General features: G+C 34.0%; 1 protein-coding gene across 2 annotated transcripts in view; it reads left to right on the top strand.

Moving 5' to 3' along the window:
* The window catches only part of grik2 (glutamate receptor, ionotropic, kainate 2), a 277,175-nt gene extending 255,363 nt beyond the window's left edge, over positions 1 to 21,812 (top strand). For both annotated transcript variants that reach the window (XM_031902289.1, XM_018094319.2), the window contains 2 exons: positions 12,692 to 12,942; positions 18,875 to 21,812. In XM_031902289.1, coding sequence (XP_031758149.1) covers positions 12,692 to 12,942; positions 18,875 to 19,039 — 416 coding nt within the window. In that variant the 3' untranslated portion in view covers positions 19,040 to 21,812. The remainder of the gene's footprint in view (positions 1 to 12,691; positions 12,943 to 18,874) is intronic.
* The last annotated feature ends 4,948 nt before the right edge of the window (positions 21,813 to 26,760 follow it).

The raw sequence follows: 26,760 nt of genomic DNA, 5'->3' as shown, positions 1-26,760 counted from the left end.
TTCACAAATAGATTAGGTATGGAATTCATTATCCAAAAACCTGTTATTAAAATATTATTACATGAAAGCCATTTTTAAAAATATACATTTTTTACAATTATTACCTCTTCCTCTTTAATAATTAAACAGTTCCTTGTAGAAGCAAAACAGTCCTGTCAGGTTAATTTACTATTTAAATGACTTTTTTAGTAGACTAAAAGTATGGAGATTTATATACAGAAAGGCCCCTTATCTGGAAAATTCTAGGTCCTGAGTATTTCTGGATAACATCTCCTATACCTGCACAAACTATTAATGCCTGCAATGTTGCACACCATGTGGATTGCTAGTTGTAGCTGAACAAGAGCTCATGCCCTACATTGAGGCACAACTGCACTATACTGTATGTTAGTTACCTGAATCAAGCAAATATCATATTATTATCCAAAAGAAATGGTATTCTCAGGGGCTTAAAAAAACAATTGTTAATTTAGTTAATGTTTAAAAAATAATTGTCATTTGAAATGATTGTCATGATTTTAACACTGACAGAAGAATACATAATTATATGATTCATATAAGTGGTTCCGAGTGAATTATACAAAAATAAACTAGATTATAAAAAAAAGTCTTAGTTCTACAAATAATAAGCTTCACCTTACACAAACACAGTACAATAAATTATCACTTCAATTATTTAGAGTTATTTAAAAAGACACAAGCAATCTATAAAATGTGCTGACAATCACACATTTCTCATGGCCACAAGGGGGCTGTTTCCTCAGGGAGATTTGTTTGTGTCATATCCTTATTATATACAATATGTGTATATAATATAAAAATATATATTGTGATTTGTGTATTTGAGGATGTTGTGTAATTGAGTTACTGTAGTGTCTAGATACAACAGAGGCAAGCTTCAAACACATGCTATTCAACACACAAGTCCTCTCCCCAGTGACCAAAGATAGTTGAAAATTCAATTTTTCAGTCTCTAAACTACATTTTCCACCTTCCATTGTCCTGATTCTTGACTACCACAGAAATCCATGCCCAACTCCCTAAGATTAATTTATTGGCCGCAGACTAATCACATCTTGACACATCAACCTATGGTGTCTATGAAGATTCTCATTTATCCAGGTCATGATATACAGTATCTAGTAGAATTAAGTCTAAAACAACTGGACTTTTCTGAGTTTTTCTTGAAAACGTTTCACCACTCATCCGAGTGGCTTCTTCAGTTCAAATGACTGGTAGGGAATGTGATTGGATGTCTGTGACTCTACTACCATCAAGAGTTTAAATACCGGGGAATTCCCTACCAGTCATTTGAACTGAAGAAGCCACTCGGATGAGTGGTGAAACGTTTTCAAGAAAAACTCAGAAAAGTCCAGTTGTTTTAGACTTAATCAACCTATGGTCAGTTTCTAGGTTAATAAGATTGAGTTTTAGTTAGATATTTCCTGGAGTTCCTGCAGTGAGGACACAGATGCCAGCCCCAATGGAATGATGAGTATAGAGAGGAAAGAGAGAAATTAGATGTAACATATTCACATTTGTCATTATGTTTGTAAATATTGGTAATATATTTTTTTCAGTGTTGTTTGTTATTTTGCATGTTTATTTTTGTAGATGTGCGTCAATAGTTTTTGTTAATATATGTTTATTTTGATTGAACTATCTTTTTTTAATAATTATCATAATCAGGAAGATATATATATATATATATACATACATACATACGTACATGAGAAGAAATATGCATATTTACATAAATATATCATTGGGCAATAGTTTACATCTCATGAAAATATGCACAATTGTGTACAGTCCATTTGGGTATAGATTCAGGTGGAAAAAGAGAACATAATAATTTCCCTTATACTCATCATTCCCTAGAGCAGCGTTTTTCAACCACTGTTCCGCGGCACACTAGTGTGCCGCGAGAAGTTGCCTGGTGTGCCGTAGGCAAGGCACCAATGTACTAGGGGGGCACTGCTCTTGGCACCAATGTACTAGGGGGGCACTGCTGCTGGGCACCAATGTACTAGGGGGGCACTGCTCTTGGCACCAATGTACTAGGGGGCACTGCTGCTGGGCACCAATGTACTAGGGGGGCACTGCTGCTGGGCACAGAGTTAAATTTTTTAACATTTTCTAATGGTGGTGTGCCTCGTGATTTTTTTCATGAAACAAGTGTGCCTTTGCCCAAAAAAGGTTGAAAAACACTGCCCTAGAGATTCCTCATACTAGTAAGCTTTTGCAACCTATTTAAAGACATTACAAAGAGTTGTGTGTCTCAAAATTTTGTTTGTGTACATTTCTAAACCCTACATGGGAAAAAAAATCCATTTCTATAGGATCAGGATGCTGTCCATTACTGAAACTTCAGAGCTCCACTGTTAAATCAATGTTGTGGGATTAACATACAAGTAATACTGGCAAAGATGTGGAGTGCCAGTTAGTACAGTTCATAAATATAGTGCAGGGTTGGATTTGTGCCCCAAAGCAATCCTTAATGTGTTGAACAGAGTGGTCATCAAAAGGGTACAGGTGTGATTAAACATTTGAATGTGGGGAATAAACAAAATGTATTCATGTTTCTAATTTTTTTAATTTCTCTCTAAAAATAGCTTGATAATTTTTTTTATTTAGTGTCCTGTTAGCCTTGACTTATGATTTTGCTTCAGTTACTTAAAATCTGGATAGCAGCCAGGAAAAGCTTTTTATTAGAGATGTACTCTGTGCTGTCTGTGTTTTAAGGATGATCCAGATATGTGATAGACCATACCTATCTTAACATAGATACCAAAACATCACAGATATTTATTACTGCTGTCTTGAGTGGAATTACTTACTGAATGGATATTGAATTAGAAAATAATAAAAAGTAACAATTTTACAACAGAATATGTGTATACCAAGCCTTTTATTTGCTCCCATACCCCAGAAAATTTGATTCAAATGTATGCTATTGGCAATGACAATAAAGAACTGGGCTCAAGAACAGCAAGCATAGTCACAGCTATTGTACCAGATTAACACTGTTTATTTTATTCTAAATGAATTACACTCATACCATATGAGACCTTAGGGCTATTAAAGTGACAATCCTAGTGGTAAAAACTCCCACAAGAAGAGTTTAAGATCTTCATTCACTCCTCATTCATTCTTTAATATTTTTTTTTTCACTGCAAAACGTAATGTTGAGTCCTGGAAGTTTGCTGAAGTCTGTGATGCTTTATCATCTTAAGTAAGAAGTACTCTTACCATCCTGTCAGTCACTCTAATTTGTTATAAAACTGTTATATAGTGCAGTCCTAGTTGAGAAGTAAATGGAGAAGGTAGAGTCACATCTTCTGTAGATAGATGAGTAATAGCTGAAAAATAACTGTAAGATGTACTTGAAGCCTTGGTAGACTTGTTCTTCAAATACAACTTATTCCATTTGTAGAAAAAGTGTTTTGTTTAAATACATCAATTTGGATGTCTTTCTTCTTTCCTTATTTTGCTGACTGCTCTTGCATTTTGCAGGATGAAGGAACATTTTCTTTTGATTAGCACATTTTTTTGTCTTTAGTCATGGAACAATAACACTCACCATGCAATTTGTGTTGTCAAATATTTAGGGCTCATTTAGAAACACTAGCAAAAGTTGCACCTGGGCAGTAATGCATGGCAACCAATCAAATTTCATTTTTGCTTTCATTGTTCAACCTGCAGCTGGCAGGGAAAAAGCTTATTACTGATTGGATGCTTAGTTTTACTGCCCAGATCCAAAAGTCCCTAGTGCTTATACATGAGCCCCACAGATTGTTTTTGTATTGGGCCTCCTGTGTATTGGTCTGTGGTAGCCAAATGCAGACAAAGCACAGTGCAGCCAATGTGTAGCAGTGCTATGGCTTTCTTTTCAGATGCATCTCTTAAAATTTTCTTTAAACACACCTTGAGAAAAAATTAAAATGTGTCCCTTTATAGGCATTTTCTAGTATGAAACTGCACACATAAATTCCAGGTAAATGAGGAATGTGACTAAATAGCTTTTGACTTTTTTCATGTTAAATCCATCCACTTTAAGCCTTTGTCTTGTACGCTAAATTTATAATGCTTCTATTCCACAGAAACTAATTAAAAATACATGTCTCAAGAAAATGACCATGTTCATATTTAAACATTTGTGCAGAATTCTAAAAATAGATAATGGAATTTGTTTGGAAAAAGGTAAAAAAATGTTCAAAAAAAGTATAATATTAAAAACATATTTTTAATTAACAGCGACAACAAATAAAATCATGACACTGACGAGTTAAAACTTATTCTAGTGTCACAGAATAAATCAGCTTTTCTCTGTAGAAAAGCAGATGGAAATTCCACATTTCTTATGCAGCCTGCAGGTGCTTTGTGCTATGCCTGTGATCACAAAATCAACCAATTTGTGCTTTGTACTGTGAAATTAAACTTCACACTGTTCCCAATGTAGAATGATAGTGTTTAACACCTCGTATTTAAGCACCCTGGATAAACCATATTGTGCATCACAATAGGGATTTAGAAACTAATAGTACATGTGTACCCAATACAAATTAATTGTATAGCAATAACATTAAATATTACATTTCATAAATAAAAACAGAAAATTAAACAACAAAATATGTACTTGAACTTGATTTTTTTGCAACTACTTGAGAAGTAGATACAAAGCTTAGACAAATATTTAACATAATTGAAAATCACTTGTTTCTTTTCATTGAGGGAAGAAATGTTTCTTGGGGAACGCTATAAATAATCTATGATCCAGGAGATGAAAACAAGGTAGCATGAAGATGTAATAAAATGTAGATGTCATATCAATTATTTCTGTTTTGGTGTTAATTCTAAAATTGTGTGGAGAGACTTTATTCTAGGTCACATTAAGGTTCATTTATTACTGCAGTTTGCAAAGTTTGGAAACAATTTAGCCATGCTTTTAACCTAGAGTGAATTGTTTTTTCCTTTATTTGCAGCTTAATTGTGGCCACAAGGAAGAGATGTGCTAAGCTCTGTTCCATCCTATGTGTTAAAATATGCAAAACTGTGCTTGCACATGGGTGCGATTTGCCCACAATTGCGATTAAACTTTGCTATGTTTGAATGGTGTCGTTTCAGCATTGGGTGGCAAGATTATGTATGCACCTAATTCTTAAGTTGCTAATACACTGTGCCTATTAATCCTGGCTTCTGTGGAAACCTTGGAGCTATTGTAACCTTTAGTGTCATTTGTGAGTGATCCACTTAACAGACTGGTGGGGAGCAATGACATTTAACAAAATGACATGCACGGAGTAACTTTGCGCACAAGTACTTTTAATGAATGGCAGCAATTCCATCAACAATTTCTTCAGTATTGTCATAACAAAGCTGTATTGTGTTTTCCACATGGGAAGAGATAATAGGTTGCATTAACTTACTGAGGCACGCAAATAAACTACAGTTTTGACATGTTTATTCCTCCACAATGTACCATTTTTCACCAGAATTCTGGCATCATTGCAGACATATACCGGCAATCCTTCTGATGCAACTGCACTGTGCCTAACGCAGTTACATCCAAAATGGATCCAACTGTGTGTGTGCTTTGTCACAAATCATTGTAATTGCACCTACTATTTGCAAAGATTGCTGTCATTTCCTGTGTTTGGTTTGCTTGTGACATGTGCACCTTTACAAGGGTGCTGTGCCTATTGACACATGGCGCTGAGGGAACACTGAAGTTACCGCCTGGTCAGGAGGACTCTAACTTTCACTCTTTCATTTAACTTTCATATAAATATGCTTCTAAAAATCCCAAAGGAATTCCACCCATTGATAAATACTATTTAAAAAATGCCATAGGAATGAATAGAAAGTGGGTACATTTTTCTATGCTAAACCTAATCTCATATCTTGGTAAATCTGACCCTAAGAATCTATATCCCTTAATTACGTTTTTAAGTTTAAAGGGAATCTGACATGATTTTTATGATATATTTTTTATTTCTATATTACACTGTTTACGTAGCATTTAATTCACTCTACCATTTAAAATGTTATTCTTGAACCAACAAATGTACTTTTTTAAAGTTGTAATAAAGTGTAGGCAGCCATCTTAGTGCATTGTGCCTGAGTCTAAGCTTTCAGAAAAAGCCAGCACTATACATTAGAACTGCTTTCAGGTAACCTATTGTTTCTCCTACTCCCATGTAACTTGAGGAGCTGCTATCTTGCTACCTTCCCACTGCTGATCACCACCCTGGGTGGGCTACTAAAGCAAATAAAGCACTGTCTTGAATAAAAAAGGTAAAGGGATGAAAATATACTTTTGCCTCTTTATAGGTCCCTGGTAAGGCCTCACCTTGAGTTTGCAGTGCAGTTTTGGGCTCCAGTCCTTAAAGGAGAAGGAAAGGCAAAGTCACTTGGGGGTGCCAAAATGTTAGGCACCCCCAAGTGACTTAAATCGCTTACCTTGTACCCCAGGCTGGTGCCCCTGTACGGAGAGAACAGCACCAGCCCGGGGTAGCTGCAGCGCTTCCTCCTTCCGTCTTCTGTTGCACGCACATGCGCAGTAGAGTGAAAAGCCGAACTTTAACAGAGAAGTCGGCTTTTTTTTTTGCTCCAGAGGTCACCCCTTTAGATTAGAGGAACAGAGCTTCCATTTGAAGCAGAGAAGGTGGTTTTTCACGGTGAGGGCAGTGAGGTTGGGGAATGTCCTTCCTAGTGATGTGGTGATGGCAGATTCTGTTAATGCCTATAAGAGGGGCTTGGATGAGTTCTTGAACAAGAATAGTATTCAAGGCTATTGTGATACTAAAATCTACAGTTAGTACTGATGTTGGTATAAATGGTTTATGTATGTGAGTGTATAGATAGGTCAGTATAGGTTGTGTGTGCTGGGTTTAATTGGAAGGGTTGAACTTGATGGACTCTGGTCTTTTTTCAACCCAATGTAACTATGTAACTATGTAAAGGTAGGGGGGTGATATCTCTTCAACTGACTGAAGTTTATCGGAGCACAGGTCACATGGCTGTGGCACCCTGGAAATGAAGAATATGGCTATCCCCGTGTTATAATAAAATCTGTGTGTCCATTTGAAAAACAGATTTCAATGCAGAATTCTGCTAGGGAAGCTCTATTAACTGATGCATTTTAAATTAAAAAACAAAACATTTTTTCCATTGACAGTATTCAATTATGTGTTTACTTGGAAGGGTTGAACTTGATGGCCTCTGGCCTTTTTTTAACCCAGTGTAACTATGTAACTTTGTAATAAAGTTCCCAGATTATGCATTTTCCTGGATTTTACTCCACTTTTTTCTGGTCACCTGAAAAATGTAAAACAGGGATTCAACTTTAAATGTACAATGGGTTCTGGTCCACCCAAAACAGAAGGAGTGCTCTGTGTCCCAAAATGAAATCTATATTTAAAAAAAGTGGTGTGGTTACACCACAGAAGATGGTGTTACCACCGTCTTGAGATCACAGTATTAGATGTTATGTTTGTACAAAAAGTCATCCAAGTCACTCTTAAAGGCATTAACAGAATTTGCTATCACCTGGCAGGGTATTTCATAACCTCACTGCCTTCACTTGAATAACCATTTTTGCTGCTTCAACTGAAATGTCAGTTCCTCAAAAATGGTGGACTCTTGTTCTTTGTTCTTTTCTATGTGAAAAAAAAAAGATTTTTTTTACCAACCTCGATGCTAACTTTTCTTACAAACCTCAGTGGTTCTGCTTTGCTTCATCTTTTGTTGCTTACAAGGGGAATATAGTATATGTGTTTATTAGCATTCTTTCTTGGTTTAACCCTGTGAAAAGTCTTTTCTAGCTGATGTATTGCAGAGATGCCCTTATACTGTGAAAGCTTATGTCTGAAATGTAGTTACTCATAATCTCAAAGGAGAGCATGTTATGATTATTGATCCCTGAATCCTCACCTACACTAGTGCTGGTGATAAATTTGATAGTATTTGTTATTGCCAGAGCTGAAAAATCAACTTTCCTAGTTGGTCCCTTAACTTCCTAAAATAAAAAGTTGTCATTTGGCATACTTACAAACCCTGTTTTAACTGAAAGGATTTGTGGGAAGTCCATCAACTTTGGCAGGGATCAGCTTTGAACTTTTCACACAGATTTATCTAATTTTCATACTTACAAACCTGTAACTCCTTCTGACTTGGCTACCCAATTTCACCAGTTAAAGGGGCAGATTTACTAATTCACGAATGGACCAAAAGCGTCCAAACGCATTTTTTCGTAATGATCGGTATTTTTGCAACTTTTTCGTCGCCGACGCAATTTTTTCATATGTCCCGCGATTTTTTTGTCGTTGTTATGACTTTATCGTATATTTTCCGCGAATTTTTCGCCGCTGTCGCAAAAAAATCGGATTGGTTTTTCCGCCGTTTACAATTGCTCAATACAAAAAATTGTGACGGCAACGAAAAAAAGTCATGCAAAATACGATAAAGTCGTGACAGCGACGAAAAAAATCGCAAAATTTTCATTTTCAATGCGATTTTTTTCCCATTCGGGATTCGGATTCGTGGATTAGTAAATGTGCCCCAAAGTCTGGATAAATAAAGTCACCCATAATAACATCTTGACCTAGCTGTAAAGTTTTTTCCATTTGTAAAAGTAATTTGGCTTCATTTTCCTCATTTATACTGGGGGGTTTGTAGAACACACCAGTGATAATTGTAGTAGTAATTTCAAGTCCAACTAAAATCTCTACCCATAGGGCCTCCACACATAGCACCAAGCGCAATCCTTGGTAATTTCTATAGCTTTAATTCTACCTTTACATAAAGACAAAATCCTCTGCCTTTTTACAGTTATTACAATTTGCCAAGGACAACTTCCATTAACTTCTCAAGACCTTGACAGCTTTTAGATGGTTTTCATGGTTTTTACACTGGATAAAAAATTGTGTTTTTTTTTACACAAAAAATACAGTTTTAGCACAAAAAACGAATCATAAAAAAATAAAATATGAATGTTGATAAATGCCCCACCTGTTAATTGCATATTTTTTGTCGCTTACAGTAATTAGTATAATCCACATAATCCATAATCCATTTCTGCTAAATAATACAATATGTGAAAATGAGCAAAATACAAATGTTAGTAAATGGGCCCCTTAATCTATGGATTTGGAGTAAAATAGGTCACCATGGTACTAGGGTATTGCATCTCTAACTACGACTAAATTAAAATAAGGTGAACAATAAACTGTGAACCTTTTGACTTAATTTGGGTCCACTAGAAGGATATTTAAAAAACTATTCTCTTGTAAAATCAGACATATTCATATATGATGGAAGGAGGTGTGATATTAGGACTAAAAGGTAATGAGGTGAGTGACCTATCAGAATAGTACAAGTATAATATTACAATTTAAGAGAACTTACATTTTACTAGCTTTGTTATTTGCATTCTACATTTTTAGAATTACTCTTCAAAATTATAAAATCAGAATAAGGTATTGACTGTCCTTGATATTATATATATTTCATTCTGTAATGTTTCCATTGGAATAGCAATAGTTAATGTACAAACACCAAAAAAAATGAATTGAAATAAACATTTCCTAACATTTTAGTTTAACGATTTAAACTTCAGGCCTTCTGAGCTTTTCGAAAAAGCATTTGGAAAAACCTACTTTCATGTGTACCAAGCTTTCAGTAGCTTCATTTTTATGCTTGAGGAATACTATTTTAATCAATAGTTCAGTGAAGCTTAGTACATGAATAAGGTCTAAAGGAAACATATAAATTTAGTGAATTATCTTCAAGCCATACCAGTGGGATTGTGCAGTAGATTGGAACTCCTTGGTTTTCTCTCCCTGTGTTTGAGAATCTATAAATAACTTTCTACTTTGTTCTTGTGACAGTAAAGGAATTAAATGTTTTTAGGCCTGAGGCATCAAATGACGTTCCTCATATGGTATTGTCTCTATTTCTCAATTCTTATGGATTTCAGTTATTGTTTCAATTTATGCATTGGCAGCAAAATGGAGAGCATTTAATCTATTTATACATAAGGGGGGAAAATGTTTCTTCTGTTATAATTAAGTTTTGATTAACAGTACACAACACATACAGACACTCTCTTTAGAGATCCCATAATTCATTGGCATTATTATAGTTCACATTTTCAAACTATATCTATCTATCCTCAAAAAATGTTTTGTATTTTCTTTTTTTTACTGTTACTGTTTTTTTTATATATACCTATACCCATATTTAAAAATGTTCTGTTAAATGTAGGCATTTGACAGGCAGTCAAAGGCAAGATGGGATATAAGTACAGGTATGGGATCCATTAGCTGGCAACCCCATTTTACAAATTACTAGAACACCATCTTCATTTTTCTCTGTAATAATAAAACAGTATCTTGTATTCAATCCAGGGTCAGACTGGGCCCAGGCCCTTGTCTATACCAAGCCACAGGTCTCCTTCCCGCCTCCCTCGATGTGCTGACCATAAGTTTAATTTAGGGGAGGGGGTCGAATGGGTGGGGGGCCTGTGGGAGGGGAATTCAAAGGCTGCAGCGGGGGCCATTGGGGGGTGCAGGGGCTCCCAAGGCAAATGCCCTGGTTGGCCCTGCACCCCCCAGTCTCAACCTGACTCATAAAACATAAAATTAATATATATTGGTGGCAATATTTGATTTATTTAATGTTTTGGTTATTTTTAGTATACAAATGATCCAAATTACAGATGTACAAATTTACTGAATTACTGCTTATGCACCTGCTGCCATTATTTATGTAAACTCAGTTAGTACCTTTACACTGAATGCATACTTTTAAAAATATGTACATATTAGCAGTAATATCTGGAAACTCAAATTACGGGAAGGCCATCTTCCAAATAATTTTATTTTTTGTATTATTTCCTTTTTATCTGTAATAATAAAACAGTACCTTCTACTTGATCCCAACTAAACTGTATCAATCTATCAATCCATCCTTCAGTGGCAAAGCAATCCTATTAGGTTTATTTAATGTTTACATTTTTTTGTAGACTTAATAAAGATAAACTTTGGAATGATTATTTATCCAGAAAACCTCAGGTCCCAAATTCATTTCACTAAAAAATCTGGCAATGGCAAAATGCGGAATTTCACCATGAATCTATGTATGCCGAAACATTTTGCTCACTATAGCTTGTTTTATTTTTTTCCCTAATACACAATAACCTAGGCCAGTGCTGGCGGCCCACCACCCCCATCTCTGTGGCCCCCCACCTGTCTATCTGCTTTGATGGTTTACCTTTGTGTAAGCTTTAAAAGGACTAGAGCAGTGCTGTCCAACTGGCGGCCCGTGGGCCGCATGTGGCCCTCGACCCCCCTCTGTGTGGCCCCCCACCTGTCTGGCTGCTTTGATGGCTTAACTTTGTGTTAGCTTTAAATGGTATCAGTACTGAGATTAACTGGCCCCCTGCATTGTTCCACCTCAGATTCAGGCTGTAATCCCCCTGTATTGTTTAGACATGTAATTCCCTGTATTGTTCACATCTTTTAATCTCGGCATTGTTCACACCTCAGGTTTAGACTGTAAGCATTATTCACCTTGTCACACCTCAGTCACTGTATGTACTGCCTGCCCTATGCTGCCTGTTTGTATGGCACACACAGATAGCATAGGGAAGACAGAGCATGGCACACACAGCAGCAAAGGGAAGGCAGAGTATGGCACACACAGGCAGCATAGGGCAGATAGAGTATGACACACACAGGCAGCAAAGGGTAGGCAGAGTATGGCACACACAGGCAGCACAGGGCAGGCAGAGTATGGCCCATATAGCCATAATGGTCATTGTTAGTCAGACCAAAAAAAACATAACATAACAGGCATAAAGAAAAAAACATTTTTCAAAATAATGATTTTGCATTAAATAAATGTTTAAATATTTTTATAAATACATCAATAAAATGGCACGGTATGGTATTCTTTCCAAAAATGATATTTATTTTTAAAATACTGGATAATTCTGTAAAGCATGAGAGAGTCAAAATTTAGAGTAAAAATTTAGAATTTCCCAAATAAAATCTCATAGACCTAAATATCAATCCATTCTCTTTTTTATGTGGACTTTCTAAAATATTGCACATCTTTTAACTAGATTGCACTAGGAAGGGGCATTGTTAAATGAAAATACAGACACCCAATGTGTCAATTCTAATAAACAATACTTCATCTTTTTCTCCATAATGCCTGTTGATGGCTCCAAATTTTGGGAATACCCCTTTTCTGGAATACTCAAGGTTCCAAGCATTCTGGATAATACATCTCATCTGGATAATACTTCTTATATCTTTAGTAAATTATACTAATACATTTAAAGGAAACATCTGACAACCTTGCATAACCCTTCTAAAAATCTTCTCTGCATTTAACCTTTCCAGTGTTTAAACTATTTAAAACTCTATACAATTGTATTTGATTAACTTTTGAAATATTCGCCATGGTCCTAATAAATGTTTAGCGGTCCTTAGATATAGCCATTTGTAAAAATAATAAAATTTGTGATTCATGCATGCAAACATGTAAATGTGAAATGTAAATCCTTTATCTGTATTTGCATGTATATCAGCTGTAGAACTGATTCACAACAATGCATCAAATTAGGGAAAAATGATGCACACAACAAACAAAATATAACATTATACAATTTCATATTTCATAGGTTCGCCATACCGAGATAAAATCACAATAGCCATTTTGCAGCTTCAGGAAGAAGGAGTACTCCACATGATGAAAGAAAAATGGTGGAGAGGTAATGGTTGCCCAGAAGAAGAAAGTAAAGAAGCTAGTGCCCTTGGAGTCCAGAATATTGGTGGAATTTTCATTGTTTTAGCAGCTGGATTGGTTCTTTCTGTTTTTGTTGCTGTTGGAGAATTTTTATACAAGTCCAAAAAAAATGCCCAGTTGGAAAAAGTAAGTTCAGACAAAGAACACTGTGCTGCCCTAATATTGTCTAGTATTTCAGATAGAAACATTTAAGAGCATGCCTCAAAGCCACATGAATTCCACTTTAATAACCAAAAGAAGGTGTATTGTTATACTTGAATATAACATAATTGTAAAAAATAACTACCTGATGTGACCATTATTAAGGGCTTTATTTAAATGCTATTTTTAATTTAAGTATTACTTTTATTTGATAAGGATGAATAGTGGGCAAATGTGCTTTAAATAAGGAAAATGTAAAGTGATTTTTATATTAATAGCTGAATTTCTGTATTTCAAACACTTTAGAAAAAGGGAGTGTAAGGCTGAAAATAGCATTCATTCCCACATGAGTAATTTTTCACTTAGAAGCTCAAAATCTTTTTTCATTTAGATTATCCAGAATATTAAAGTGGAATTTGATGCATAATATTGATAAAATATTGTTTTGGGGTTATATAATAACCTTATTTAATAAAAAAAAAAAGGTGCCATAGGCAGGTGGTAAGTACAAGGCTCTGTAGCACTATATGCCTTACAGTGCTCATAAATGAAGCACAAGTAAGGAGGCAACAAAGACCTATGTGTGTACTCAGCACAGAAATATAGCAATTTATTCTGTTGTTGCATTTTGCACCCCATGTGGGTTGTAAATTTTATCATAGGGTGCAAAGTGCAAAACACTTGCCTAGCTTGATTATTGTTTTTGCCTGTTTTTTTGGAAGTTGAACTTTTTGCAGTAATTTAGAAATACTATGTGATATGTATCTAGGTGTTTGTTTTGCCTAAGTAAAGTAAGGATGCCTGGTTCAGAGTTTCCTTTGTGCATTACCATTAATAAATCTGTACAGCGTTACAACTATATGTACAGTAAGACTCTTGGTAGGTCTCTTGGTCCACTTTTTGCATTACTATGAATTGGTTATTGTGATATAAGATATTAAAAACTACCTGGGGTCACACCTTGAGTATTATTAGCATAAGCGTTTGTATTTTCCAGTGTGCTGGTATTCCAACACAGAGGATGCTAACCAGTTAATGGTCACCAAATAGGTGACACTAACTAGATATTAAATTCTACCAGCATGGTATTTTACCAGCACATCAGACAGAAGTTCTTTGAGTTGCTTAACCTGATCCATGTTGCAAATGAACCACAGACTAGACACTTTTATACTGCTGGGAATGTAGTTCATGAATTCTCTATCGGTTCTGATTGCTGTGCCACATCAGGCCATTTATGGTTTTTTCTCAGCAAACAGAATACATACTGGAAGCTGAAATATGATCAGTCCTAAAATGTGTTCACCTATTTACATCTGATATAAAAGGCACAGCTACAATATTAATGTTCTAATTGAATGCAATATTAGCAAAACTGAGAGAGAATATTAAGATGTTAAGTGATGCCTAGATTCTGTTGGGTAGACTCAATAATTATCTCCCCTTTCTTAATGCTCAATCACTTCAGTCCTGCAAAGAGCACAGCATTGGTGAGTGCAAGGCACCCTTAATGCAGCCTGTGCCTGCCAGAGCTCTCAACTTTCGTGTCTGAATAAAACACAAGTTGGTATATTAGGAGGTGGAACCCTACATCCTTCACCCCTTACACACTACTTATGAAAAAGCACTGCTGAACACAGGAAGCACTGTGTTCATCTGGCTTGCCAGCCACAACCATGCTTTTCATGAGGCAATTCTTTTAGCATGGAAATTGTAAATTTCCCTTTGTTTCTCTGTACTGTGCATATTGTGGGGTGGCATATGTTTATTAAACACAATAACTACATAAGAGTATTAAGTAGATACATAATCATTGTATTTCGCAACAGAGTCTACAGACTGTATAACAGTTCTCTAAAATTTTTTAGGTTTTTTTGTTTTTTGTTTTTTTGTTCCTTCTTTTTATTGTTATAGTTTTAGATACTGCATCTGGATTTAAATGGCTGTATTGAAAATCTCCATCTGTGTAGTACATCATTCAAATTCCCATAAGGAGTAGCCCGTAGAGACAAGAGCTTATTAGTCAAGAGGCTCACCAGAGGGCCTCATATGCATTCAGGGCAAACTTCAGTAAAGATGGAAAGCTTCTTGATTGATGTATACTAGAAAATGTGAAAACACTGACCTCTAACACAAGCTATAAGTTGCAAGATTACTGCCATTATTGCTTTAGGACATTTTAACAAGGTTTCAAACAATATCTGACATGCAATGCCAGAGGTAATGAACTTCTGAGCAAATCTTGCACTTTCATTCTGAATTTCAATAGTCGCTTTCACAGGAACAGTATCAAAGGACAGTATAGAAAATTCAATTAATTTAAATAAAATGACTTTCTTTGCTAGAAATAAAGCAATAATAATTTATGTTAAATCAGAAAGGCTTGTTGTCTTGTTATTATTGGATTTGTTATGTGTGTTAAGCAACTTTTGCTGCTCTATGAAAAAATCATGTTAATATTTTATATTTAACATGTATATTTATATATAGCTAACCAGCCAAGATCATGACAGAAACAGTTCAGGTTAAATTAATTTTCTTGTCTTTATATCAATATACAACTACTGTATATCTTTACTTTTGTGAGTCCAGTGAAAGGATTACTTGGTAAATTTAGTTTCAAATTATGGACAAAAACCAGTAAAAAATTTATATTATGTTATACTATTTTCATTATAATATTTGAATAAATACTAACACTATTTGATTTACATGGTATTAATTTATAGAAGAAGATATTGGGTCTGGGTCTGGGACTGGGTCAGAAACACTAACAGAAAGAAGGGAATTAAGAGGCAGTGGTGAGGGTACAATAATGCAAGGTCCAACATTTTTCTACTTTTTATTTGCTCATAGTTTTAGGTTGCATTTAGTACGATGGCTAACATATAAATTCAACCCAGTATGTACTGCTGGATTTTCTAGATTTACAGTATATAAGGTTCCACTTTTTTCTAAACATGTGAACTTAAGTTTCTTAATATGTGTAGCAAAGGTCCAATTATGGAATGTTTATAAAAGGTTTCACATTTACAGTGTAAATTTAAAGAAACTTGAAGTTTAGGAATTCCAGATTGTTTTATTACAAAAAGTATTCCAAACTTAATTCCTTTTCAGCTGCAGGATATATACAGTCAGTTGTTTAGAACGGGGAGTTCTAAACAACTGGCTGTGTATATCCTGCTGCTGAAAATTCTTTCTGGTTTTCGGTGTTTATACTTTACTCACATTTGTATGTTTTTGTTTTATTGTCACACACACACCCATCTATCTTGCATTTTCACTTCCAAACTTCTCGTGGTTGCTATGGCTTACCTATGTTAGAAAGCTGTGTAAATTTAAACTTAAGAGCCGTGGAACAAAAAAATACAGATAAAGTTGAAATTAGTTTTTTTACAAGTATATAAGGTTTCTGTAAAAACTGTAAAACTTTACTTTTTTCTTTTTAATAACTAACATGTCTGGAATGCATATTAAATTACAATCACAACTTATTCCATAAGCAACAACTTATGCACCATACTACATAAAATTGTTGGTTCTCACATAAAGGTAGCAAAGTGCTGGTCTGATACCTTCTACATTTGTAGAGTCAACCACCAGCATTAAGGGGGCTAAAGCTGATTTAATAATAATAAACATATTGAGAATAATCTTTCAGAGTGTTGAAAAACATTTAATATTACAAACTGTACAAGGAGGCCATGTAGAAATGGTTAATTCTAACATATTTTTCTACTCCAGTATCTACTTAAGAAACATGAGCTCTGCTACAGATTGAATGTGACATCCACTGCCATGTTTAAACAAGCAAGGTGTCTAAGAAATGTGGTTCTTATGTCAAACAGGTTAAGTGTAGCTGTTGAATAAAAATGAGATGAATGTATTTTTAGTATAACCAAGTTTTCCTCAAAGCTTTTTGCTTTGGTTTTTTAATTCATCAATTTTATTTTATTTCATTTGCATTTTTCCTTGGTTAATTCAAACCTATTTATCAAGATTAAAATTTATGTAAACAAAAAAGTTTGCAAAAGAAAAAGGTCAAATGACCATTTCTAAGATCTTTTGTTCTAAGAAGCAATTTTTAACTTTAACCTAACATTTTTGAACATCCACTTAATAAACTAAACAGAGATGAATCATTGGCAGATAAGGTGCCTGACGTAATATTGTTTTAGTCTAGTGTAAGTTTAGCATCTATAATGAACAACATATTAGAATTATGTACAGGCATATGTTTTAAGATGAAGTAGTCAGTTTTGTTTTATAAGAGTTAAGTGGTTATAACTTTAGATGAGTAGCTTTATCACTCATCCAAATAGCTTCTTTGCTTCAATGGAGCGGTAATTCCTCCAATATACAATAATAATTGTTCTATTAAATTAATGGATGCATGTATTGGCTTAAATAAACTAAAGGTGGTCATACATGGGCCGATTCTAGCTGCCGATATTGGTCCTTTAGACCTTTAATTTAAACATGGAGCTCACCAAAGTTCACCAGAGGGAAATTTCACATCTCTCCATTACTTTGTATAGGATTTTAGGGACACTTTCATGGAAGAGTAAAAATAAAGTGAATTCTTTTCTGAACCCTTTTATAAATATGCCATTCAGATGCCAAACAACTGACTGGACAGAGAGCTAGGTGGTGAAGTCTATTTTCATACTTTGATAAAAATGGCCCATAGGATTAATGCTTACCCAAGTGTATGATGGAACTTTCAGTGTTTACAAATAATACTCTATATTTTCTTTTCAAGTAGGAAAGTGAGATTGTAGAATGTGGTAAACAAACTATCATAGGCAATTTGTGTTTCTAAAGTATCCCCCAACTGTGTAAAAAAATGATTTGGAGGTTGCTATTATCACTAGATAATGTTTCCTGTTTCCCCATCATCAATAGGATAGAGGTTAAAGAATGAAGGTTAGAGTCTGTATAGGTTGCTATTATCACTAGATAATGTTTCCTGTTTCCCCATCATCAATAGGATAGAGGTTAAAGAATGAAGGTTAGAGTCTGTATTCACTCCAGATGACCCAAACCCATGCCACAGTCTATTATCTGTAGTGATGAGTGAATTTTTTCACCAGGCATGGATTCACAGTGTTGCATTAAATTAGGTGCATCAAATTGAGTGTGCAAAAGTCAAATTGGTTGCAGTCACATCACATTGGTCGCGTCAAAAAAAGATGCAAGTGTCAAAAAAAGACACAGCCGACAAAAAAAGACATGGGCGACAAAAAAGTTGTGCGACAAATGCGTTTCATGGATTTTTTGCAGTTTCACAAATTTTCTTGTCGTTTTGGGACAGATTCGCTCATCATCAATTATCTAGTCAAGCATCTGGTTATACTACATATATTAGTTTAAACTAGACACATTTCCTTCAGTCACATGCACACAGCATGGACAAAGTTACTGCTAAAAAACAGGTTAATATTATTTTATATGTCATTATTATTATGTTAATCAGTTGTTCCTTGTTTCTTTTGAATGCACTGTATAGCTAGAAATAAATGTATGCTAATATGTGATGCTGCTTTTTGATATGAAAGAAGCATTTTTCCTACCAAAGACAAAAATGCTTTTGGATCTCAGTTCCTGTGACCATATGTTTGAAATGTATTTGCTCATAATGTGCATCACCAGGCATTAGTTGGCAGATAAATAATTTTAGTGACAAGGTGAAATCTGTAATGAGCATTCACAGCTTGATAAGTCATTTTAATTATTATGTGATGCATATTTAAATGACAGCAGTTTGTTGAAATCTTCAGGCAGAAACATGGCACATTTACAGGGCTGATAAGTGGACACACTGTGCCAAAAGAATACACCTTTAATAGTTTATGCACAAATATGTATTGCATTGTGTAAAACTGATTAGAAATATTTGTTCTGTTTTTATTTATAGAGGTCTTTCTGCAGTGCAATGGTAGAAGAGCTGAGAATGTCACTTAAGTGTCAACGACGCCTAAAACATAAACCACAGCCTCCAGTAATTGTGAAAACAGAGGAAGTTATCAACATGCACACATTTAATGACAGAAGATTGCCAGGAAAAGAAACTATGGCATAGAGCTGGGTTTAAGACTTTCCCAAGCACAAACTGTCAGCTTTTTGTTTTTATTTTCCAAACAACTCTGCGAGAATGTTTCCTGTGGAAATATGCAACCTGTGCAAATAAAATGAGTTACCTCATGTTGCTTTGTCTATGAACTTGAGACTTTTCTGATCCACTGGTCAGAATCCAATTGCAAGAATCATGGATAAACTAAGAATTTCTGCGGAGGTTAAACTAATTTTTTTCAAAGGGTCCACCATTCTTCTGAATGTAAATGTGTAAGTTTTGTGGTTGCTTTTCAAAAGAGGTCCAGAGAGAAAATAAAATCAACAAAAAATGTAAAATATAAAATAAAAAAGATACAAAGAAAAGTTATTTTGAAGCTCACCCATTAAGGAAATACAATTGAAAATTCTCAGAATAAACAATGAAGAAAAAAATCATCTATAGACTTTATCAAAACAGCTGTATGCTCTTTGCAACTGTGTAGCAAAGTGGAGAAGAGAAATATGATATATTATTGCTAACCTATAAATAAATGGCAAACTAGACTTTTGAACTGGACAGGCAGGCACTGTAAGGTTTTTCCTAAGGATGGCAAGTAATTACAAAATATATCAGAAGATTATTATCAGTTGTGTGGACTCCATGTTTCACTGTCAAATAAAACAGCAAGGCAATAATTGTATTGTTCAATTCAACCAGAATACAGCATTTCTAAGTAAAAAAAAAATCAGTCTGACTCAGTCTTTGATGACATGTATGTATTATGGAGTTCAAGAGAATGTAACTTTAACTGTAAACCAAGTAGAGGGCAATGTGTATGTTGCAGAGAAAGTAATAGAATATACCATACAGAGAGATGAGAATGTATCCCTTTTGCCATATTAGCCCCACTGAGCCTCTGCAGTTCCGTTCTGCTGTGTAGAAGTTCACATACCACATAATTGCCACATCAATGAACTTTCTGAGTGGACTTCATAGTGGACTGCATAACACAGCCAACGTTTAATGAACAAAATCCTTGAGCAATTTTTATTTAAAAAACTGTTCAGGTTTATTTGTGGAAATGCAAGATTTCTATAAAAATAGTTTTTGTATGGAAATTTTTGTAATAATTTTTATCAACAAAATCCAAACATACGCTTCTGTCAGGGGTGTGATGCCAAGCAAGAATGGTAGTGTTGGAGCACCACCAACGTTTGGTGAGATTATTTTTATCAAGTTCAATAAAAAATATATTATTTTCAATTAAATATTGCTTGTTACACTACCAGCACTGCTTACCATGCTACACCCCTGATTTTCACAAAGCTACAAACATACTGTAATGATCAGTTGTGTGTAAATGGTAAAATACAGTCTTCTTGACCACATTGTGATAACAGTTTCAGTGCACACAGTTTCCTGTCTGAATACAATGCACAAAATAAACATGAAAAAAATATTTATCTATTTTATTTTGTATACTACTTGAAACATGATATAATTCCTTTTCTAGACATGCTTTAATCATTTAATTAGAGATGTGGCCACAAAGGCAGTATCTAGTAAAACGAAGCTCTTGCATCTTTTTCCCGAATCACATTTACCAGACTCTGGCCTGGTTTTTCCATCTAATAGTCCATATCATGCTATATTTCTTGAACATTGTATGCTTAAAGTAATATCACACTCAATTAAGACAAAAATTAAGACTAGGTTTTGGAAGAAGACATAGAAAATTAAGGGTAATAAAGAGAGAACAATGTCACTGTAGGACAAAATAGGATATACAAGTATTGATACAAGCTCTATTAACAAATTGAGGGGATATTTTGCAACAATTATACATTCTTCTTTTAATATTTTAATACATTTTCAATATTAGATCAAAAGCATGATAATATACCCTTTAATCATTCTTGATAGTTTCATTATTATTACTTTATATGGCGATATAACTTTCATACTTTCATAATTTACTTTACTATTTTCAAATAAAATATTTATGCCATATGATGATAAAAACTATTCACCCATTAGTAGTAATGGAAATTTAGAATTTTCTTTTGCATCACTAGTCTATAATTTTCTCATTTTAGATTCTCATTTACAGTATTTGATTTATTAACCATGAAGGAACTCAACTCTGTATTTCTTGTATATTAATTATAAAGATACACATATTAGAAATGTTGGGTAATGATCATTTTCAGGTGCTTTGTGTCCAGTATCAAACCAGACCAGACAAATGAATCTCCATCTCCAACTATAAAATGTCTAGGGTACAACCCCTGGTATAATATATTCAGTTATTTCTCAGTCTACTTCCATTTGTCCATCAAAACTATGATAACCAGTTTTTTCACTGTTTTATTTTTAATTGTAGGCTTTGTGAAAAATATGAAACTTTGTTCATATAAAGATCTATAATAAAGGTATTAGCCATTAGCCATAATTAAGTAAGTAAAAAAACTAGCTGGTTGATACTGAATGGAAAAGTAAAAAATGAAGAGTATGAAACATCATTAGAAAATAGCACACATGCATAAATTAATTTGCTATACTTGCAAAAGTGTAGTAATACCGAGTCACAATGTCAAAGATCATATTTCACTGGCAATGAATACTCCCCTTTAAAAATAACAATATGAACTAGTAAATCACCTATGTTTGTATGTCTTACACACTTGCTGTTAAACGCTTATAGAATGGTTTGTCTCAGTTAACGTGTTTATTGCCCATTGTCCTGGAAAGCCTATTTATTTTTTATATATTTGGTTAATATATATGTACGACCTCAAAATTTGTGTCTTATTAATTCTTGGTTTATTGTGCTTTTGCTGGATACTATCTAATAACTGGGTATTTGAATGTAAATACCTTTCTCCAATCTCAATATTAATGTATTTTAATATTGTACATTAGGGGCAGATTTATCAAAATTCAAGCTATTGAAAAAAAAGGCGGATGTGAAAAAAATAACCATGACTAAACTCATGTGATTTTTCTACTTGAATGCTAGTAGAAAAATGCATCAGAATATTCCCACGTGTGATTTGTCTCGGAAAAAAACGTTGCACATTGTTCCATTCTTTTTCATTGAGGCTAAAAATGTTTTAATAAAATTTGGAAACTAAACAATTGCTAGAGACAATTTCCATTGACTTCTATAAAATCTCACCAACTTTACCGGCTGAGTTTTTTCGTGGATCTTAGAATATTCTAGTGTATTCAAGGTTGTGTATTCAAGTGTATTCAAGGTCGCCTTTTTTTGCCATGTTTTTTCTCGAATCATGACACACTCAAATTTTGATAAATCTCCCCCTAAAACTAAATGTGCTGTAAATACACTGACGTTTAGTTGCAGTTATATTATACTATATTGCACTAATAAGTGAAGCTTAGCAAATGGAAGCTTACAGTAGTAGTTATATTCCTACGCTATAACCATGACTTTAGCCACATGTTGTTATGATACATCATATATATCATATGATATATCATAACACCAGGATTAAAATTCCCTGAAGTTTAGAGAATTTCCTTTTTCTTTATTTTTTTTTTTGCAAAAGTTATATGTGCTATCATATTCCAAAATGACACCAGAAACAAAGTTTAAAGTTCTTCATTCATTTTTCTAAGTAAAGGCTAATACTTGTGTTTTATTGTTTTATATTTACAATTTCTTTATATTACGTACATATATAATCCTTATTGATTGCTTCTGCATCAGTTATGCCTGTAAGAAAATATGAATGCTTGTCTTTACTAGTCAAACCCACAATATCATTAAGTCGTGCCTGCTGACCAATAGGCCAAAGCTCCTGCTGACTTCTTCTAAAGGGTAATTTAGAAGGCCTAGGCAAAGAAGGTTAGGAAAAGAAACTAATGAACAATAAAAATGTTTTCAAGCTTAAAACTAAATACACTGATTTTTATATAACAAGCTTTTAAATTGAATTTAAAAAAAATCATCTTCTACAGTATTATCTAGAAAAATGAGCTATACCATTGTGGAAAGTTTGCAATGTAATTGTTCTAATGTTAGAGGTATGAAATGGTTACATAATACAAATGGGGATCGGTCAGGACATGCACTTTTGTTGATCCATAGCCTTTGGACCATTTATATACAGCAAAATCATATTTTGTGGATAAATTCAGTCCTAGAAAACGAGTTCCCCCAAAACATTTTACTGGACAGCACCAAATGTAAAGCATAATTTAGTAGCTAATCGCTTTAAGAACAAGTAAATAGTGATAAGCGAATCTGTCCCATTTCGCTTCACCAAAAAATTTGCGATTCTTTCAAAAGATTAGCGAAACGGCAAAAATGTTGCGCGTCAAAAAAAAATTTCGCCCGTGGACGTCTTTTGCCTCTCGTGACTATTCTTTTGACGCCCGCGACTATACTTTTTTGATGCGCGTCCGACAATTTTCGGATGCTTCGTGAATTTTTTCATCCGTTTTGCGAAACAATCCGCCAATGGCGAAATGCGGAAATTCGGCGCAAATCCATGCCCGCCGAAACATTTCGCCCATCACTACAAGTAACTTAACATTCACTGCGGGACATATGATTTTGGTTCATGCAAAGTTTGCAAACACACAAATGTATATTAGGAATATAGTTACAGATAAATTTGGCATAATCCATATCAGTTATAGTTTCTTTAATTGCAGGACCAAGATGGAAGGTGGTATTACTTTAGTAACATGTTCTTGTGATAAGATAAATGTTGGAAATACTAATTGATCCCTGAAGCAGCTTTTCTCAAATGTTACCTTATTTATTAAAAAATCGGGATGAAAAAACATGATCAAATAAAACTGTGAATTACCTCAAATACCTCAAACTTTTATTTTACTTAGAATTTTTATTATTAATGGGTTGACAAGCTATAAAAACAGCAAAACTATAAATATAAAAAAATGAGTATTTTAAACCATAATTCAAATTTGTCTATGAAGATTCTCATTCATCCAGGTCATGATATACAGTATCTAGTAGAATTAAGTCTAAAACAACTGGACTTTTCTGAGTTTTTCTTGAAAACGTTTCACCACTCATCAGAGTGGCTTCTTCAGTTCGAAGAAGCCACTCGGATGAGTGGTGAAACGTTTTCAAGAAAAACTCAGAAAAGTCCAGTTGTTTTAGACTTAATTCTACTAGATACTGTATAATTCAAATTTATTTTTTAGCACAAAAAACTAAAATTGTGGTAAAAAAAAATATGAATGTTGATAAATAACACCCAAGTGTTACATTTAAGAACAGTTTTGAGTAATGTTATACTGTAAACTTTAATCAATATACATCAATGTGCTGAATAACTATGCATTAGGCATTACAGCCTTAAACACCAATATATAATAGAAGCAGATTTATTAAACTCACATGAATGAGATACAGAGCAGCCAATAACTTGCTGTGTATTCAATGGATAGTAAAAGCTAAGCTATGTATAGTCTTAATTTCATACAACAGTAATAATGAATTTGAGAAATAAGTTTGCTTAGAAATGTTGACAATAGAATTATATTTCTATTTCTAGAGACTTGATAAGATGGATAAACAATTCTTTAATCAGATCACATAGCTTGTCAGTCCTATGCTTCCATTATTGAATAGATTCAATGTACAGGTAGGGTTAAAATAAATAAGAACCCCAACTCTAGGACAGTGATTGCCTTTGACACAACTCATTTTATGTTATTGATATTAGAGTGTTTTGTTTATCTAAACACCCCAGAACCACAGGCATTTTAGATAATAGATTTTATAACAGGCACAAATTTGAAAATAAAATAAAAGAGCTCTTGAGAAAGCTGTCAGGTAAAACACATTGGGCAGCACACTGAAGACTCTCTGTTGTAAGCTCAGTTCTTCCTACTGTATGTTATTTTATTCAATAAATAGAATTACACTATTGGATTTTTTATTCCCTTGCATCGAGTGGAACAGATAACTGATTACTAGTGAACTGATGTATGGGAATATAAGCTTAATATCAAGGAAAAGGATTGTGAGTATAATGGGAGCTCAACTTGATTGAAATATACATTAAAGACATGCTGTTGTTGGAAATTTATATACAAACGTGTGTGGATATATATATATATGTATATATAGCAATAAATATTCCGTGGCCGGCACACCCTTTAAAATTGTTGTAAGTTTATCGAATATCGAATATTGCACTTTTAATAATTGTACTTTTAGCATTGCACTTTTAAGTATTTATATTACATGGCAACTATGTGATTACACTACGCACAATGTTTTATTGAATGAAACACTGGTTTTATGATGTGATAATTTATATCATTAATATATTATAACTATGCATTGCTGATGGCCAGAGATTGGCACGTTTGAATTTGCTCATTCACAAGAACATTGAATAATTGTATAATGGTCTGATGATGGGGGTTGGGCACACTTCCACTTTGTTGATTTTTAGAGTGTATTTAAAGTTGGTGTGAACACTATTATTTTATCCTAGAGAAAGGTCCTATTGAGGACCGAAACATCGGATACTTTTAAAACAATATGTCTTAAATAAACTTACGACAATTTTAAAGGGTGTGCCGGCCACGGAATATTTATTGCTGAATACTTAAAATTTGGCTGTGCACCCCACAAAGTTATGAGCTTTGGAGTGCAGACACTATAAGGACTGATAGATAAATATATATTTATAATATACAGTATATATTTATGCATTTTTACAAAAACTGTGGAGGTGGTTATAGTTAGTGATATACATGTTACACATCTAATGCAGAAAAATGGGATGTTTTATTGTAAAAAGGTATATACTGTATATATACAGTGTATTATGTGACACTCTAAAGCACACACACACACACACACACACACACACACATATATTTGTTTGTTTCCCAATGTGGCAGTTTAAAGCACACACACACACACACACACACACACATACACACATATATATACATATATGTATAGCCTTTATACAGCCTTTTTTGTATGCCCTTAAAAACATATATATGTGCATATATGTTAATTCTGCTAAGCAAGTTTTCTGATGTGAATTGTTACTTGGATGAAATTAAGACACTAACCCACATATATAATAAAAGGCACTAAGTTTTCGCAGGTACAGTAACCCACGGATATTTCGTCCCACTGTGTACTTGTAAGTATATTGTTGGGATGACAATAAAACTCTACTTACTTACTTACTTACTTACTTACTTACTTACTTACCACAGCAACCAATTAGTTGTTTAAACAGATGACCAGTAAATGCCACCTGCTGATTGGTTGTTATGGGTTACTGTACCTGGCCAAACTTAGTGCCTTTTATTATATAACACCATACAATGTCAATAGACAAGCATATGGTTTATAAAGAAGTTTTTGCCTTTTTGGAAAGCATTACAAAACCTTTTCTTTAGTTATGACTGTGGTTACTACAGGTAGCTAAAGGGTCCTTTGGGCTTAAATCACAATGGATTTCATGCATTAGTGGTTGCATCTATTAGTTAAATTTTATTGTTTTTTATGTAAAATCTACATTGTTTTACCTGAATAGCATAATCTCTCAACCCACAGAGCTTTGCCAAGGAAGACATGACTGAAATCATTTGCTTAATGAAATTCCTTAAATGGAAAGTCATCTGTCAAGGCAATATGACCCTCTCAATATCTGGTACAGAATAGTGGAACTATTTATATAAGTTTCCCTATATGAGGCTTACTTTCAAACATGGTT

This window comes from Xenopus tropicalis, chromosome 5 (assembly GCF_000004195.4).
Source record: "Xenopus tropicalis strain Nigerian chromosome 5, UCB_Xtro_10.0, whole genome shotgun sequence".
Taxonomy (NCBI): Eukaryota; Metazoa; Chordata; class Amphibia; order Anura; family Pipidae; genus Xenopus; species Xenopus tropicalis.
The sequence above is the reverse complement of the archived record's forward strand: the minus strand, read 5'-3'. Positions and strand labels throughout refer to the sequence as shown.